The 19,382-nt window shown below is 44.0% G+C and overlaps 1 protein-coding gene and 1 long non-coding RNA gene across 5 annotated transcripts; one reads left to right on the forward strand and one right to left on the reverse strand.

Moving 5' to 3' along the window:
- Positions 1–7,537: 7,537 nt before the first annotated feature.
- Positions 7,538–10,845, forward strand: LOC119286211. Of its 4 annotated transcripts, none has more exons than XR_005140302.1 (4): positions 7,538–8,618; positions 8,715–8,813; positions 9,352–10,063; positions 10,568–10,845. It is a non-coding gene; the product is annotated as an uncharacterized LOC119286211 (long non-coding RNA). The 4 variants fall into 4 exon arrangements; XR_005140300.1 differs by having other exon boundaries at positions 7,540–8,155; positions 8,362–8,618; positions 9,352–10,845; XR_005140301.1 differs by having other exon boundaries at positions 7,548–8,618; positions 8,718–8,813; positions 9,352–10,845.
- Positions 10,846–16,819: 5,974 nt separating this feature from the next.
- Positions 16,820–19,376, reverse strand: LOC119354656. Its single transcript, XM_037621389.1, has 4 exons — positions 19,161–19,376; positions 17,948–18,532; positions 16,934–17,556; positions 16,820–16,901 (listed from the first exon to the last, which is right to left on the reverse strand). The coding sequence occupies exons 1-4, from the start codon at positions 19,299–19,301 to the stop codon at positions 16,820–16,822; spliced, it is 1,431 nt and encodes a 476-aa protein (XP_037477286.1). The 5' UTR covers positions 19,302–19,376.
- Positions 19,377–19,382: the final 6 nt, after the last annotated feature.

The raw sequence follows: 19,382 nt of genomic DNA on the forward strand, positions 1-19,382 counted from the left end.
CCGACATCTTTGAAGATGTCGGGGGACTAATCCACGAGCACCTATGGGACCGGCGGACCGAGTCCCTTTCGGTTCGGCGGGGGCGAGGGTCGCACGAAGAGCGGATGGAGGCGAAGCACACGAGCAGTTTACCCAGGTTCGGGCCGCACGGATGCGTAAAACCCTACTCCTGCTTTGTGGTTTGTATTGAGTTCTTGCTCGGGAGCGCGGAGTGCTACAGTACACCCCAGCAGCTATCGAGACCGAGCCTGAGTGTTCTCTTCTTCCCCCCTCCCCCTCTCTACATTGTGCATGGGCCTCCTTTTATATGCTCAAGGGGTCACCAACAGGTGGCAACGTAGACAAGGGTAAAAATGGAAAGGTGTTGTGGTTGGTACAACTACCTGCTATAGTGTATCATACCTAACCCTGACGGCAGGGGACAAGGGCATTAAATGCCCGTCTGCGTCGCCTAAATAGTGCAAAAGGGACCGTCAGGGACGCCACCGCTCGCCATGATGGCAATCTTGTCAGTGCCGCTTGCCACCGCGCACCCCTGGCTGCACAGCCTCCCGCCACGTACGCCTGGAAGGGTCCCAGAGCGACACGTTGGTGGATGTGCTGGAGCGTGGGCACAGAGTGGTGGCTTGCCGCGGCAAGCGCCTTGCCGCGGTCGTTGTCTTGTCGCGTCCGGGAGCTTGTCGCTCACCAGGCCTTGCCGGGACGCGTGGTGCGTCGCGGCAAGTTCCTTGAGATGCCTTGGTTGGCCTTCCCGGCAAGCTCCTCTTGCCGGGGTCTTGTCTCCTTAAGCGCCTTGCCTTGGTTGGCCTTCCCGGCAAGCTCCTCTTGCCGGGGTCTTGTCTCCTTGGCTTGGATACTTTGTCCTTGAATGGCTCCAGAGGAACCACGGAGGACCTTGGCGGTCACCCAGCAAGCCTTGCCGCGGGATGCTGCGACTGCCCGTGCACAAGTTCGGGATACTAGGGTACCCCTACTCTAGTACACCGACAATCTGTTTTTATCTTTAGCATAAGGTTTAGCAATTCTAGCAGTCTCATCAAGGAAATGAATAACATGCCCATCAATATTATCAGGCAAGAGATCTTTAACAATAGCAATATCAGGTTCAACTTTAATTTGCTCATGAGGGGTATAAGTTTTAATATTGCTTTTATGAACCACAATTGAAGCTTTAGCATGATCCTTTATCCTAACAGGAAAAGGTGGTTTCTCAACATAAGAAGTAGGAACAATAGGATCATTATAAGTGACAATCTTTTCTTCAACTTTAATAGGTGCAACTACTTTTACTTCTATGGGAGGATGATATTTAAAACACTTCTCCTTGGGGAGATCAACATAAGTAGCAAAAGATTCACAGAAAGAAGCTACTATCTCAGAGTCAAGTCCATATTTAGTGCTAAATTTACGGAAAACATTGGTATCCATAAAAGATTTAACACAACCAAACCTAGGTGTCATACCTGACTCCTTACCTTTGTCGAGGTCCCAATCTTCAGAGTTGCGTTTAATTCTTTCCAATAAATCCCATTTTAATTCAATAGTCTTCATCATAAAAGAGCCAGCACAAGAAGTATCAAGCATGGTGCGATTGCTATCAGAAAGCCGAGCATAAATTTTTTGAATAATCATTTCTCTTGAGAGCTCCTGATTGGGGCATGAGTATAACATTGATTTAAGCCTCCCCCAAGCTTGAGCGATGCTTTCTCCTTCGCGAGGCCAAAAATTATATATATAATTGCGATCACGATGAACAAGATGCATAGGATAAAACTTCTGATGAAATTCCAATTTCAATCGTTTGTAATTCCAAGACCCCATATCATCACATAGCCTATACCATGTCGATGCATCTCCCTTCAAAGATAAAGGGAAGACCTTCTTCTTAACATCTCCGGGTACACCTGCAAGCTTAAATAATCCACAAACTTCATCCACATATATTAGATGCTCATCAGGATGCTTTGTTCCATCTCCTAAAAAGGATTAGCTAGCAGTTTTTCTATCATACCCGAAGGAATTTCAAAGCAGACATTTTCATTTTCAGTAGGTTCAGTAGGTTGAGGAGCAACTCTTTGCTCTACTGGTCGGGGTGAAGATACCCTGAACAAGCCCCTCAGAGGATTACTTTCCATAGTAACAAGTGACAGTAAATTCCAGCACACTATATAAATTTTTCCTTACCAAATTCCACCTACCAAAGGCGCTTCACTCCCCGGCAACGACGCCAGAAAAGAGTCTTGATGACCCACAAGTATAGGGGATCTATCGTAGTCCTTTCTATAAGTAAGAGTGTCGAACCCAACGAGGAGCAGAAGAAAATGATAAGCGGTTTCCAGCAAGGTATTCTCTGCAAGTACTGAAATAAGTGGTAACAGATAGTTTTGTGATAGGATAATTTGTAATGAGCAACAAGTAACAAAAGTAAATAAAGTGCAGCAAGGTGGCCCAATCCTTTTTGTAGCAACGGAGAAGCCTGGACAAACTCTTATATAGAGAAAAGCGCTCCTGAGGACACATGGGAATATCGTCAAGCTAGTTTTCATCACGCTCATATGATTCGCGTTCGGTACTTTGATAATTTGGTATGTGGGTGGACCGGTGCTTGGGTGCTCTCCTTACTTGGACAAGCATCCCACTTATGATTAACCTCTATTGCAAGCATCCGCAACTACAACAAAAGTATTAAGGTAAACCTAACCATATCATGAAACATATGGATCCAAATCAGCCCCTTACGAAGCAACGCATAAACTAGGGTTTAAGCTTCTGTCACTCTAGCAACCCATCATCTACTTATTACTTCCCAATGCCTTCCTCTAGGCCCAAATAATGGTGAAGTGTCATGTAGTCGACGTTCACATGACACCACTAGAGGGATGACAACATACATCTCATCAAAATATCGAACGAATACCAAATTCACATGACTACTAATAGCAAGACTTCTCCCATGTCCTCAGGAACAAACATAACTACTCACAAAGCATATTCATGTTCATAATCAGAGGGGTATTGATATGCATATAGGATCTGAACATATGATCTTCCACTAATTAAACCAACTAGCATCAACTACAAGGAGTAATTAACACTACTAGCAACCTACTAGCACCAATCCCGGACTTGGAGACAAGAATTGGATACAAGAGATAAACTAGGGTTTTGAGAGGAGATGGTGCTGATGAAGATGTTGATGGAGATTTCCCTCTCCTGATGAGAGGGGCGTTGGTGATGACGATGGCGATGATTTCCCCCTCCCGGAGGGAAGTTTCCCTGGCAGAACAGCTCCGCCAAAGCCCTAGATTGGTTCCGCCAAGGTTCCGCCTCGTGGCGGCGGAGTTTCGTCCGAGAAGATGGCTTATTATTATTTTCCCATCAAAAGACTTCATATAGCAGAAGATGTCCACCGGAGGGCCACCAGGGGGCCCACGAGGTAGGGGGCACGCCCCCCACCCTCGTGGGTAGGGTGTGGCCCCCCTGGTGAACTTCTTCCACTGAGTATTTTTTATATATTCTGAAAACGTCTTCCGTGAAGTTTTAGGACTTTTGGAGCTGTGTAGAATAGGTCTCTAATATTTGCTCCTTTTCCAGCCCAGAATCCCAGCTGTCGGCATTCTCCCTCTTCATGCAAACCTTGTAGAATAAGAGATAATAGGCATAAGTATTATGACATAATGTGTAATAACAGCCCATAATGCAGTAAATATCGATATAAAAGCATGATGCAAAATGGACGTATCAGAGACCATCCACTTGCCTTGACCTCCGGATCCGGACATGGTTGAGTGCTTGCTCGAGACGGAGAAGATGAGAACTTGGGCGCTAGAGCTCAAGAGTGGAAAGGCAGAGGAAGAGAGAAAGTGTGGGTGAAGAAGAGGGATTCTTATCTCCTTATAAAGGCAGTAAATATCGAACGCCTCCCCACTCGCCTTAAAATTCGCCTACTCCCAAGGGCTGTGTAAACGGCATGGTTGGGTTACCCACGCCCGTATTGATGAGAATCTCGCAATAAGGGGACACGATCTCTGCTTTGACAAGATGTGCCAATGGAAATCGCATCTCAAAACACGGGATGGCAGACAAAACGGTTCGATATAGTGACCGGGCAGACGTGATGTCATGTTGTAAAAAAGTTGTGAGCATATTGGACTCGTGGAATATTATATTCTCTCTACGGTTGTGTGTGGTGTGTGTTACAGGTCCGGACACGTTCAATACATCCGAAGACTATCTTGGAGTTCGGAAGGAGGAACCCACCTTGCAATGCCGAAGACAGATCTACGCACCGGATACCTTGTCATTGAAGCCAGGTTCAGGGGCTACCGAGGGAGTCCTGGACTAAGGGGTCCTCGGGCGCCCGACCTGTTAACTATGGGCCGGACTGATGGGATGTGAAGATATGAAGACCGAAGACTGCACCCGTGTCCGGATAGGACTCTCCTTGGCGTGGAAGGCAAGCTTGACGACCAAATATGTAGATTCCTTTCTTTGTAACCGACCTTGTGTAACCCTAGATCCTCCTGGTGTCTATATAAACTGGGGGACTTAGTCCGGAAAGGGAGAGACTCATTCTCATAGTCATACAAGCTAGACCTCTAGGGTTTAGCCATTACGATCTCGAGTAGATCAACTCTTGTAATACTCGTATTCATCAATATCAATCAAGCAAGTCGTAGGGTATTACCTCCATAGAGAGGGCCCGAACCTGGGTAAACATCGTGTCCCCTGTCTCCTGTTACCATCAACCTTAGACGCACAGTTCGGGACCCCCCTACCCGAGATCCATCGGTTTTGACACTGACACTCCTCCCTGTGACACCGTCACAATACCGCACCAGGTTGCCCTGGACGTCAGCACATGCCGTCGGCTTCCCCTGCGTTCCTGTGCTATTATGTTGGCATATGTTACATCATGTGTCTACCCCCGCTATATATGAGAGGCCTAAGATACAAGTGTCCTATTAGGACACAACTTCATATCCTATCTAAACACAATAGAATTGCAAGTCCAACCGTAACCTACCTTGTACAATAATATTCGACACAACTCTAACAATTGCCACGCAGAGCTCTACCTCTGTCCTGTCAAAAAAATCTGAGTGTCACCGAGAGATTTTCTCCACCTCAATTTAAGAACATGACGAACCAAGCTATGCTTAGATGGTTAAGGGACAATGACATTCTTAGCCCACGGGAGTTTATGTCCTAAATTTGACACTCGTGCTGACATCTTTTTTGATTTATTCCAGACTTGTCGGCGATGTGCGTTCAGTGGGAGAAAAAAATTTCCATCGACTGCGAAGCGTCCGTGGCAACTTCGTCAATCCCAAGATGATATGCCAGCTCAGTTTCTCAAAAATACTCATAGGGATAGAGTATGCGTGTGTATATTCATAAGAATGAGTGTATACATGTATGTATGAGCGTCTACATCTATACCGTGCTAAAAAATAAGCACACGCCACAAAAAGTCAAGCTCGAATCGCTGGTGGCTTGGGTGTCCGAACACCACCTTGCCAACCGAGCTAGGTTTGGTCCTGTCCAAGAAGAGCATACCAAATCTGCTCTTTTTATCAACACTAATTAAATGTTCATATCAACATCATAGGTTTAGAGAATTGTGGGAATCGTATGAGAGAAAGTTGGCCATCACCTAATGATTCCGCACTTATTGATACAGGAAATGAATGGCTACTAGACCTACTCGCTTGCCGTGGACAGTATGAGCGAAACTGTATCATTATGCTAGTTTGTAAGATTTGGTCCTTGAGAACGGACAGTACACATGGAAAAGATGTCCCATCAGTTCAAGTATCTGTTGATTATCTTCAAAGCTATATGTTATCACTTGAACTGTCTAGGAGATACAGTATAGAGGAGCTTATGAAAGGGAAGATGCCAGTGGTGGAAGTGAGGCTGGAAATAGAAAGAATGAAAGCAGCAAAAACTTTGTCGTGGTCGGCGCCTACAGCGAATCATGTTGCTTTGTCTGTGGACGGATCTTTCTTAGGAGTGGACCGCACGACGGTGGCCGGCATGATCTTGAGACGACATGACGGTGGGGTTATCTTCGTTGCATATCGATATATTTTTAATTGCAACAACGCTCTTGAGGCGGAGTTACATGCTATCATGCAAGGTATGTCATTGGCATTGCAACATGCTGAAGATCCTGTTATTGTCCAATCAGACTCCTCGGAAGCATTGTTAGCTTTGTTCGGGGAAGGCCTCTCGAGATCGGCATATGATCATTTGGTGGCAGAGATAAAGTTCCTTATGCAAGGGAGAGAGTTTATTCCCATGAAAATAAAGCATGAGCAAAATAGGATGGTAGATCAGTTGGCGTCATATAGTCGAGTAGAAAGTAGTACCGTTGTATGGCTACGTAGCACACCACCATGTATAGAGGATCTTTTGCCTCTCGATTGTAACCCTATTATAATGGAATGAAACTCTTTTCAGATCGCAAAAAAACATCATAGGTTCAGAGATGGGGGGTCGGGAGGCAGAGAGAGTGGAGATAGGGATATGGGCTAAGGATTAGATCAGTGTTGGCTGGCTGGCCAAAGATAGGCTGGTTAAGTGGGCCTTGCTGGGCTGGGCAGGTTCCCTCTCCCAATCCCTCTTTATTTTCTATTTCAAATTTCTAATTTGCCTCAAGAAAATAACTCTAATTTCTAATAAACAAAAACTTTGAGAAAATAAAGAGAGGGAATCTCACAAGGAGACATATTTTTTGGACTTAGAAAAAATATGTAGGTTTTTATGGAATTGGTTTGAGGATTTTCTGGAAGATGACAATTTGACAAGTTTGAACAAAATTAAAAAATGTTTGGATTTATAAAACCCTTTAGATGGAATCCAAATGGTCTGGAATGTAAGGATGTGGATCAACATAATTAATATAACTTATGGGCACACATGTGACAATTATTTGAGCAACTAAAATGTGACTCAAATATCAAGAATTCAAAATTAAGGCAGTTGACAGTTGCATTGGGGATTAGAAGGTTCCATGGGCAATAAGAAACATGGCCATGGGTTTGGATATGAGTGAAAGTTGATCATGAAATAGTGGAAGTTAGAATAAACTATGAAAGTTGCAAACCAAATAATGCATACATTTCTTATTCATTTTGTAAAGATGGTCTTGCTTGAAGTATAATTATTTTTCATGTTGTGAATAATTGATGCCGGTCAAAAATCAAATCAGCACACTTGTGTTTTAGGCTAGGCCATACTTATTTGGTAGGGGTATCATAGATTTTTTTTCTCCTGTTGCAATGCATGAACATTTTTACTAGTCTTTATCTTTACCTCTTTCCCTACTAATAAAGCAGCTAATGCTTCTGCCCGTACGTCGTCGTCACTTTTGCAAAAAAGCCCCTCTATTTTCAAGAATTCAACCCGCAGTCCCTTTTTAAGTTGCTATCTCAGAAAACGTTTCGTTATTACAAAAAGAACCCTGCCGTTTTGAGAATTCAACCCGCGGTCCCCCTGGAAAGAAAAAAAAACCTAGCCACACGAACGACCCATGAACCCCAACCTCATCCACCTCCAGCGCCGCCACGCCCTGCAACGCCGCCGCGCGCCGCCGAACTCCGCCCCGTCGTCGCCCCGCCGGAATCCGCCGGAACTCGACCCGCCGTCGCGCCGCCGCTCAAGCCCAGCTTCTGGATCGGGTCAACGCGGTGGCTCGAGCGGCTGGGGGCGGATCCGGCGAGGAGGAGGCCGGAGTCGAGGCGGGCCACGCCATGGGAGGAGGCCGGAGCTCGAGGGGCACGGTAATGGGTGCGGCGGGGCGGATCCGGCGAGGAGAGACCGGAGTGGAGGTGGGGGCACGCCATGGGAGGCTAGCAAAGCTTCGGGCAGCACCATCCATAGTGGTTGCTACCTGTGGGAGAAGAGGAGGGAGATTTTGAGAAAGAGAGAGAGACAGGAGTAAAGAGAGAGGGAAGGGAGAGGAAGGAGAGATGGCCGGAGGCGTGGTCAATGGTGAAGGTCCGGCGGCGCGCGGAGCGCGCTGCCCGCCGGTGGACACCCAATTGTGCGTGAACCCGCCGAGGACTGACCTCGCCACCTCCGTGCCTCCCCCAGGATCTCCGTCACTGCCTCATGCTGCTGTGCGCAAAGATACTGCTGCCTCTCCCTGGTACATCCATCTCCACTTCCTCGGGGCGCTGCTCACCGGCTCATGACCTGATATGGAATTGACGTTTGCGCACACAAGTTCCCCTGTCTGGCTCTGCCGGCTCCCGTAGTTGAGCAGAGCCAGGAGATCGAGAGAGGAAATACTCACTTGATTTTGCAAATTATGTTGGGCATGGAGATTGATCTGTTATTTTTGGTTGTCCCTAGATTCAAGGATGACAGCGCCCAAACCTTTCCCTGATGTTTGGGCAAAGGCGTGTGTCTGATGTGCAGCAAAGCGACGAAACAATGGTCGATGGTTATGTATCTCGCGGGACTCGACGGTTACAGTTTCGGGAGCAGCACTGTTGCTTGCTAGCATATTTTTTTTCTTACATATATGAACTGATGATGCTTTATTTGGTGTTGTTTCCCATGGCAGTACATTATGGCTTTGTTGACGATGATTTCTGCTAATGTGCACAGTTGAGTTTCTTTTTCACTTCTGATTTAAGATAGGTGCAAGTAAAACGATGACTTCACATTGGCTAAATCGCTTACTGTTGTTTATTCTTGTGCAGCAGCTGAGGAATAGACCCGGCAAGGAAGAGAGCTACACCAATGTAGTCGGTGGAATTAACAAGCAAAGTAAATCCTGAAGCTCCTGGTTGTAACAAGAGGTAATTTCCCGTTTTCCATGCACAATGCATTAGTTGATACAGAGTATTTGTGCGTCCAAATAGCAACATGAATTTGGTTTCAGTAGTTGTTTTGAATTCAAGTGTCAGAAAAATTATGCTGCTTCTGTCCTGATTGTACACAAGAGAATAATGATAGTTGAACCTCGGACGGGCATATGTGCTAGAGTGGCGGAAGCTTGTGAAGCCATGGTCTGTGATCTGCAGATATATAGTAGGAACAAGTGCGATTTGGATTTCCTTTTTGTTTGTCTTATGTGTCGCTTTGAGATGGTGAGGCCGAGATATGTGATAATTCTACTGCAAATATTTGTTGCTGCTGTTTTTAGGATCTTGCCGAAACATCAAGTTTCCCGAACAGAAAAATACTGTCATTTTGGCGAAACAAAGAATTTATTTCTAGCATGCTGAAACAAATAATTTATCTCTAGCACTGAAATTAAGTTTCTTACCAACAAGAAAGTATCACTGCAGTATTTTAATTATGTTACCACTAATCATTGGGTTGCTCCATTAGCAGGAAGTCGATTTGTCAGTGGAAACATAGCTGCAAGGAAGCGATATCTCAACTTTGACGTTACTTAAGCTTTTGGATTTCAGATTTAGTTGCCATCACCAAACTGGTATGCAATTGAGTTGCACTTGAGCGCACAAGCTGATTTCTAAATATCGCACAGTACTATAGTTGTGCTCCACTAAATAGCTTATATTCGAGCAGTCTTGCGGAATAGTTACAGTGAAGAAAAAGCTTGCAAGATTGATTTGATTTGCTGGTTTTTTGAGTGGCGCTACCCCTATTAGGCTAAGTAGAAGCACTATACGACGACTAAAGTACACCAGATTACCTTCTCTGGTTTTGTAATTTGTTGTTTGTTATTTTTGGAATTATTTTGGGTACAAGGAAAGAAGTGCCAGAGAACTGCCATTGTTTCGTGGTAAAATTTACTAATGTTGGTATTTCTTTTCAAGATTATATTATTGTTTGCCCATTTGGTCCTTGGATGTTCTACTGATTTTTTTTCCAATTCCTTGTGGATAATTTGCTTCGGATCATCAGACTACCTAGGGAAACATGCACATTCTTTATCTCACCCCCCTCTTTATCTAAAGATATATTGGGCATCAGTCCACCTGTCATGAGATCTCTGAATTTTGGAGGCATGTTGTATTTTCTGAATTTCTTGCAGATATTATGCTTGGACTCACAAATGCATGTAATGCTTCCACTAGAGGTTTGTTCTTCGTTTCTTCTATGTTATTCCTCTTTCAAGTTTTTGGTCCTTGAAAAGTAATAGTACTTGCTAGGTTTTCTAGGTTCATTTTTTGTGTGGTAGAAGCTGAATGTATATGGCCTGAATTTACATATCAGAGTGTATGAGTTGATTAAGGGTATGGGAGAGAACAATTGTCATCCTCAAATAACACGCGTCGTCACTAAGTTTCTTATATTTACCAATTGAAACATGTCACTAAGTTGCTACTGATGTCACGGTGTCCATAATGCAGAACACATAATAAGTTAAATCAAGCCAATGATTTTGTTCTTTTAGCCAGAGTCAGGTTCAGAGTTGTTCACACTGAATTTTCTGGGCACATCCATAAGCAAGCTAGCACGTATTATTTAACTGAAGCAGAGGGCGGCTAAGCTATGAATGCTTCATTCTTTGTTCTGAACAAATGCAGCTACGACTTTATATTTTGAAGAACCGGCACCTGAGTGTGTTCTGTTTTTATAGCCTGCAGAGTCTGGAGAGTAAAGCTTGTACATTTTGTAAACCATTTTGTTCCAGTTTCCCTTGGTATACAAGTCTATACTGTATCGGGTTTTGCCATTGCCGATCATGTACTTCTTTCTGTGCTAGACCGGTATAAGTATATTTAGCTCATGTACACATGGCATTTGGATTGAACCAAAGAATTTCATGTTGATGACTACATATATACCTGAACATGGTGGCTTGAACTTGGTTATTATTCTTGGACATGATGCTGGAATAATTCTTGAAGTTTCATATATTCTGCTCTTTCTTCAATTATCAATTAGTTTAATTGCATCCCTGATGGTAGTTTTAGATATGTAGCAAAAGAAAGGGTCAATTACACATTGTTGGGCCCTCACGGCCCAATAGTAAGAAGATCTTCTTTTAGGGGTCGCAGCGGTACGAAGATAAGTTCGTGGGTCCTTCCATGCACCTTAACTATTTTGTTTGGGCCAAGCCCAGATAGTAAAAAAAATAAATTTCCCAACCAAGCTACCAACTATCTGTAAAAATTACCAAAAAAAATACCCAAAAAGTTAACACAAAAAACAGTTTAAAAATATTTCAAAAAAATATGTTTGTAATTTTTAAAAACACTTAAAAATTCGCCCAAAAAATCACTTCTTTACTACAAAAATACATTCTTTTCAAAAAAAATTATTTTATAGAGTTTACATTTTAATGAATTTATTAAAAAAAGAAATTTCCATGTTCAACATTTATTAGAATTAGATATTAAAAATGGCGAAAAATGACCCATCAAGCAGGTTCTATCATTTTTATCGCCCGGTGCAACGCACGGGCATTTGTACTAGTCTTTACCTACTAATAAAGCAAATAGTGCTTCTGCCCGTACGTCATAGAAATTCCCTCGAATTTGGCATAAATTACCCACCATGCCACCGGTAAGTGGGAAAAAACGGTTCACTTAAATCGCGGACGGCTTATGTTTATTTAAGGTAAGCCCATATCATTCATAACGCGAGGTAGAGTGGCGTTGTGGTATTAGCCTCACGTCTCCATACCTGAGACCCGGGTTCGATTCCTGGTTCTCTCCTTTTCACTTCTTTCTCCTTCTCCTTTTTGTTTTTTCGAGAAATCTTCTCCTTCTCCATTCTCTCCTATTTAGCAGATGGGCCACATGATGTTTCAGTTTTGGCCCAGCCACTTTATTTTTATTTTTTCTATTTTCGGGCACATTCAATTTTTTTTAACTCATAACTTTCAAACCCAAAATCTAACATGTCATATATGGAAATCTCTCAAAAAATCATGCAGATTTTAAATATGCTATTATATTAATCATTTCTAAAATTTTGTTTACGATACAACCTTAATTAATATCTTCTTTACATGTGGTATTTTGGAAATGTCGGTTTACCATTGATATTTATGTTGTTAAATAAATTTGAAACATCTTGAGTATTCAAAAATCATCCAATCTTATGCTTTTTGCGAAACACCACTTATCATGTTGTTTGTTGTGTGGCATCGTGAAAGATTTCAAAGGATTCGCCGATGTTGTAAAGTGTGAGCATGATGGATGGATATTTTTTTCCCGTTGCAACGCACGGGCATGTTTTGCTAGTACTAATAAAGCGGCTATCGCTTCTGATCGTCCGTCATTAAAATTACCCTTCAAGTTGGTTAAAATTACCCACCAATGCCATCCGTAAGTGGAAAAACGATTTGATTTTTCGGACCAAAAATCAACGCTTCCTTCGTTATTTTATAGGGCCGCGACGAGTAGAGATCATAGAACAACGAGTATCCGAGTGGTTGGCCAATCGCTCTTTTAGCGGGGAGACCAGGGTTCGATCCCCAACTTCCACAGATCTTTCTTTTCCCACGCTATGCGTTCATAGGCCGGCCCATGTGCGGGGCTTCACTCCCTATTTTCATTTTACGTTTTTGTCTTTTCTTTTCTCATTCTGTTTTCTTTCTTCTTTAACTTAATTCCGGGTTTTAATACTCCAAAAGTTGCGAGTTTGATAATTTTTTTATAAAATATATGTGAATTAAAAAATGTTTAGAAAATCATACAAAGTTTGCAGTTCAAAAAATGTTGGTGGTTTTGAAAAACTGTTCGCAAAATTATATAAAAAAATCACAATTTGTAAAAAAAAGGTCAGGAAATAAAATCAAGTCCATGATTTTGAAAAAATGACCGTGTATTTGAAACATATTCGGGAATCTGAAAAAAAATGTCCATGAAATTTTATAAAATGTTCACAATAATAATAATAAATATTTTTTTAATTTTGTTCCCCAATTTTAAAAAATTCATTGATTCAAAAAATGTTTGTTGAGTCAAAAATGTTAATGAATACGAAACTGGTTCATACATTCAAAAAAATTGTAAACAGAACTAATGTTCATGATTTTTTTTTTTGAGAAAATCAAAAATTTAAACAAAAAATGTTTATCGATTCGAAAAACTGTTTGTTGATTCAAAAGTATTTTATGTCTAGGATTTGATTAGTTCTTCAAAAGTCTTTATATGTCTTGGCGTTGGGAGTAGTTCGTGGTCAATGAGATTTGTTTTTAAAGTTTTAAACGTTCCCTTGCGCAACATAATGACAAGTGTGGCATGCACCGGTAAACTCGTAGCCTTGGAATTTACCATGTCGAGTGCATTGTGATCACGTGAACATCGCGACCATCATCGGCTAGGGTGAGAAAAAAAATGGCAACATGGTGAACCACTATGTTAAAATAGAGTACGCTCATATATTAGAATATTGAGTCATACTTATTTAGTTAGCCATAATTTTTTGTCTCCCGTTGCAACGCACGGGCATATTTGCTAGTATTAATAAAGGAATTATTAGTGTTTCTGCCCGTCCGTCATTAAATTACTCTCAAAATGCCACGGGTAAGTCATAAAAGATGATCTTTTTTTCTTAATTCTCTAGCCGCTCCGTTTGATTCATGTATAACTATCCTAGCAAGCAACAAAATCGAACCATAGACCGACTGCCTAGAGCCATTCTTCCAATCGAAAGACTCGAGTTCGAGTCCCACCTCTCTCCATTTTTTGCCTTTCTCTTTGAATTCTGGTTGGCGTAAGATAGAGATGCCTTGCCCAAAGCGACCCTTAGCAGAGGGGTTGCACGGTGTTGCAATTTTGGCCCAGTTTAACCTTTCTAATTTTTTTAGGCAGATTCAAGTATTTTTCTAAATATTCATATCTTCCAGAACCTAATATAAAATTTAACATGTTATATACGGAAATCTCTTAGAAAAATCCCAAATATGATATTATCTTGCATGCTCATCATTTCAAAATTATGTTTACAATGCACCTTTAATTAATACTGTTCTTTATATGGGGTATTTTAAAAAGGGTCTATTATATATGTTTCCTACAACTAGGTAGGTATTTTTGTTGTCTAATAAATTGGACATAATTTCAGTACACTTAAAAAATTGTCCCACCTTTATGTTTTTGTGCAACACTACTTATGTGGCTAAATGGAGCTGAGCCAAAATTGCGGCACATATTCAAATCAGAGTATGTGCATTACTTTGGGCTATATGGAACTATGAAAATGATATGATCTTTAACAGATAAACTCTTACAAAACTTTTGCAGGTCATAAAAAGTGTTCTGCCTGGATCCGTACGTGGTCGTCACTCAATTATGCAGAAGCCAAGGAGCATAGGGCTATTAGGTGCAACCGTTACGAGACGGTAGTATGGGATACTTACAACCGGTTTGAATGACGATCCAATAATAGGCTAAGTGTTTAGTCATCTTGTCTGTTGTTGCCGGTTGTGGCAACTTTTATCTTTATGCATTTCAGCTCCTTTCGCGAGTTTGTACCGTACTACAGACCTTGTTCACTATTTGCTTAATAATATGGATGCATCTATCATATTGATGCAAAGGCTGGGGTAATCTTTCTTTAAAAAAACATGTTTCAAGTATGACATTGTGAAAGATTTTAAGGGAGTTGCTGATGTATTTATTTTTCTGCCATTTCTACGCAAGGGCAACGTTTGCTAATAAGTAATATGGATATAAACTCCCTTCAAAAAAAGTAATAATGGATATAAACTTCTTAGCTGTGTTTTTTTGGAAATAATTTGTCATATATCTTTCTGTGTGCAACAAAAAGGTTGTTGTTGTTGTTGTTGTAGGGGGTCTCTATATTCAGCTTAGACTTGCTGAGGCAGAGGCAGACGACGATTAGAGTCGTTTCCTTGCAAATTTCGGGATTAATTTATCATCGTAGTAGTACATAGCGGACGAACTATACTGTATTTCATAGTAGACTAGTACTGTAGAAGTTTCTAAAAAAAATAGACTTGTAGGAGTAGTAACGTTTGAGTCCGATAGCCGTCTACGGTGGATTCTGCTTCCAGGTCGAATTCAACTTGAATTGGCTTTACACAATAAATACGTCCCTAGCTCTAGCTAAGCTATATAGTTACGGTCTTATATACTGTCAGAAAAATTAAGCTAGCTACGGTCTCCTCTCGACCTCAAACACGTTGCACTGAAATGGCATCGCTGGTACGCGGCCAACAAAACGCGTGCACGCCGGAGGCGCCGGCGTCACCGGCCGCGATGGAGTGGGCGCTCCCTGCGGATATCCTACTTGAGATCGTCGCGCGCTCCGACATGGGCACCCTCGTCCGCTGCGCCGCGTTATGCAAGCTCCTTCGTCATGACTTTCTCAGTCCGTCTTTCATCCGCCGCGTCACCCATCACGGCACTATCGTCCCTTCGTGCATCCTCGCCTACCTCCAGACACATGATGATGCGGAGGCTCCGCCGCCGTCCCTCTCTTTGGTGCACCCATCCACGCCCGCCGGCGTGTTGTTTTGCGATGACCATCTGTCATCCTTCATCTCACGCAACGCCGGTGATCTTTTCGAGAAGTACTATCCCATGGAGTCTCGTGGCCGCCTCGTCCTCCTTCACCGTTGCTATCACCACGTCGTCGGCAGCGACTCTGACATGTGCGTGTACGACCCCATCAGCGGTCACCGCACCTTCCTCTCTGAACCACCAGGCATCTCGAATGACATGGGGTGCTTTCTTAAGTGCGTCTTGATCACCGCCGCAGACGGCATCGACTGCTCCTTCCTGCTATTCGTCGGCTATTTCGATAAATCGTCTGACACCAATAGAGGCACAGGACGTGGCATCAAATTCCGGACCTTCGCATCATCAACCGGCACCTGGGGGCCCGTCACGACCCACGACAACTTCTTCCTGCAGCGGTGGCTCGGAACTGGTCCTGATGCCACCACTGTCGTCCTCCACGGCGGTGTCATCCACTGGCTGGGGCGGCATGGCGGCGAGATTTTGACCTACGACGTCTGCATGGAGAAACCTGGCACGATTGGCCTCCCCAGCCCCATCTCCAGCTACAAAGCCCGACGCCGGTTCCACCTGGGGTCGTACTCATCGCGGGACGGGCACATGCTACTAAAGCTGGTCGTCAATGTTGGGTGCACGATCTCTGTGTGGCATCAGCTCTCGGGCGGTGGTTGGACCTTAGAGACTGTGATCGATGTGGAGAAGAAGCTACGGTCGCTAGACCCCAGGGTTCTTCCCCACTGGTATCTTCATGTTTGGCTTAGGCCCTTGGGCGAGAGGAGAGGTGTCGTTTTGATGCAGATAAGCCTGCCCTGGCATGGGCCATTAAATGGTGCATGTGATTTTCTGGCCGTGCTTGATCTAGAGACGAAGGAGATCCACATTTTGCAACGCTTGGCTCTCTCCTCTATGCTCTTGGAGATCGACATGCCTTCTCGACTGCGAGCCATGAAAATATTTTCCTAACTAGCTGCTATGCATCCTAGGCTCCTATAACTAACTAAGCCTCACATGACCATTGTGCCGTGGAATGCAAAGATGTAACCACGGACGGATTATGTGCGTTTGTAATGGGTATTTAAGCAATTGCACATTCTTATGCATTATGCCAGCTTTATATCTTGAAATATGCGTGCGACCTTGTCATGGGAAGATATTGGGGAAAGATTATATTGCACAGATTGATATAAAAGGTGCAGCTAAATATTTTAGTGAACCAAACCAGCGTTGGAACTTTCCCGAGGATGGCTAACATCAAAACCGACTAATACGCACAGACAAAAACTTTTGGCCAAGGGCACTTGCCATACCCTTCTTTTCTTAGAAAGCAGTCATAGCTCAGAGATGGGTAAGCACCGGCCTGCACAGTGATATTGCACTCTGCTGGTTGGGTTTTGTCACGTCAGAATATCACGAGCACCTGCGATCAAAAACTTAATCAGTGGTCCAAGCAAAAAAACACCTATATAGTCCTTTTCCTAAACACAACCATAAAAGGTTTATCGCTTATAGTTAGCCATGTCTTATCCTTATAAACATGCAAACCTAGGTCTCTGCATGGCCCCTTGTCAACACATGAAACTATCTTATATCCCGAGAGATCTATGCCATGCCTCTCAACCCGGAACACCGCAAACGATCTTAGGCCCTCTTCACTGCCGGCGGCCACGTGTTTAGGCTCTCCCGATGACGACTCCGGCACCTGTCCGGTAAGGTGCCAATCTAGCACATCAGAGCAAAAGCTTCTCAAGTCGTGGAACTCGATCCATATGTCACTCGACAGGCGGATCGGCTCAGTGGCAGAAGCATGTTCTGGCAACGGAGTGAATCGCAGGGGTGTGCTGAGGAGAGTCTCGCTGCGCTCCTGGACCACAAAATGTAGGCACCGTAGATCGGTCGGGACGGCTTTGAGGCCGCCACTGCTCGCAGGTTTGGCTGGGAGGATGTAGTAATTTGACTTGCTATTTAGCTCGTTGCCTTCTGTGTCATAGACCAGTTGGGTGGTGTTGTTGTCAGAGCAAGGCAGGGTGGTGATGGCAAGGAGATGGAGGAGGAGGCAGAACATATTCAAGGAGCAACTCCTTGGTAAATTGCAACTGCTAGTTTCCCTAGTTTGAGGCATCTCCATCTTGAGCTGTCATTGCAAATAACATGACGTAAGAATGGTAGCACTAGCACCACAGGCAAGAAAAAAATGAGTAGGAGACCGACATAGAAGAATGAACAACAATCAACAGTTAGGACAGAGCGGTATGCCATCTAGTTCTTCAAATGAGCATCTTCAAAGCACCAAGTTTAATCTGCATAAGATCAGTACATGTTCTTCATACTGTATGCAGAATACAGTACATTCTTGACTCGTGCCAGAAGCAATTCCTGTTGCAATACAATGAACTTGCGCACAGATCAACACCAGAAACAAGCAAAACAAAAAACACATATAACCTCTCTTTCCTAAAGACAACCATAAAAGGCTTATTGCTCACGGTCAGCCACGTCTTGTTCTTAGTAGCATGCAAACCTACATCTTTGCATGGCCCCTTGTCAACACATGAAACTATCTTATATCCCGAGAGACCTGTGCCATGCCTCTCAACCCGGAACACCGCAAACGATCTTAGGCCCTCTTCACTGCCGGCGGCCACGTGTTTAGGCTCTCCTGATGACGACTCCGGTACCTGATCGGTAAGGTGCCAATCTAGCCTTTCAGAGCAAAAACTATCAAAATCATGGAACTCGATCCAGATGTCCCTCGACAAGCGAATCGGCTCGCTGGCTGAAGCGTGTTCTGGTAGTGGCGTGAACCGCAGGGCGGTGCCGAGGACAGCCCCGTTGCGCTCCTGGAACACGAAGTGCAGACACCTCAGGCCAGTAGGCAAAGCTCTGAGGCCCCCGCCGGTCGCACGTTTAGCAGGGAGGATGTAGTAATTTTGCTTGCTACTTAGCACGTTGCCCTCCGTGTCATAGACTAGTTGGGTGGCGTTGTTGGCAGAGCAAGGGAGGGTGGTGATGGCGAGGAGCTGGAGGAGGAGTAAGAGCATATTCAAGGAGGAACTCTTTGGTAAACTGCAAGTGCTAGCTTCCCTAGTTGGAGCCTTCGCCATCTTGAACTGCCATCCCAAATAACATGATGTAAGAACGATAAGCACCACAAGCAAGAAATACTGAGAATGATACTGGCATAGAATGAACAAAAATTAACAGTTAGGACAGAGCAGTATGCCAGCTAGTTCTTCAAATGAGCATCTTATATGTACTAGGTTCAATCTGCATAAGATCTGTATGCTCTTCATAGTGTATGCAAAACACAGTGATTACATATAATTGAATCTAGCAAAAAGCGGTTTCGCTCGAAGAAAAACAACCCACCCACTCAATCAATTTAGCATCAAAGATATGATTTGCACATCCACTTCTTCAGCTATTAAGAAATTATACTGCAGTTCGACCCGTCTTCCCCAAGCTTGTTCCTAGCCTAGCCTGTGGACTCAAAATAATCCCCAAATTATATACTAGAAGGAAGGTTGTTGTTCATGAACAGAATTGTGTCTAGCCCTAGTATATTCCTATCAAGTAGTATGCCATCCAGTTCGATCATCAGTTGGATCATCAGCTAGCACAGCTACCGTACCAACCCATTGGTTTCTGCAGCTCAATCGAGGCGACTCTACTGAACAAATCCGCACACCAATAAAAAAGAGGAGAACATCAGGGTGCTAGGCGGGGCGGGATCCTTGCCTGGAGGGAGGGCTCGGCGGAGCTGAGGGGGTCGAGGGACATCACGACCTTGGCGACGGCCGGGTTAGGGTTAGCTTCGCTGGAGGAGGCGGAGGCGCCCTGCCAGTGCCAGGCCTGGGAGATGACGGGGGAGCGCTTCATGAGCCACACGGAGCGGTCCGCCCGCGCCGTCTCCAGTTACTTCGCCTCGTCGCCTATCCCGCCGGCCGGCCAGCCGCCGCG

The sequence above is a fragment of the Triticum dicoccoides genome, chromosome 1A (assembly GCF_002162155.2).
Source record: "Triticum dicoccoides isolate Atlit2015 ecotype Zavitan chromosome 1A, WEW_v2.0, whole genome shotgun sequence".
Classification (NCBI taxonomy): Eukaryota; Viridiplantae; Streptophyta; class Magnoliopsida; order Poales; family Poaceae; genus Triticum; species Triticum dicoccoides.

What these genes read in the sequence shown, in the direction of transcription:
- LOC119354656 (XM_037621389.1), bottom strand. Translation starts at nt 19,301, where the DNA reads ATGAAGCGCTCCCCCGTCATCTCCCAGGCCTGGCACTGGCAGGGCGCC. An exon ending in ACAAGGGGCCATGCAAAGAT is followed by an intron (nt 17,557 to 17,947) that starts GTAGGTTTGCAT and finishes TTGCAATGACAG; the next exon opens with CTCAAGATGGAGATGCCTCA. An exon ending in AAGGATAAGACATGGCTAAC is followed by an intron (nt 16,902 to 16,933) that starts TATAAGCGATAA and finishes TGGTTGTGTTTA; the next exon opens with GGAAAAGGACTATATAGGTG.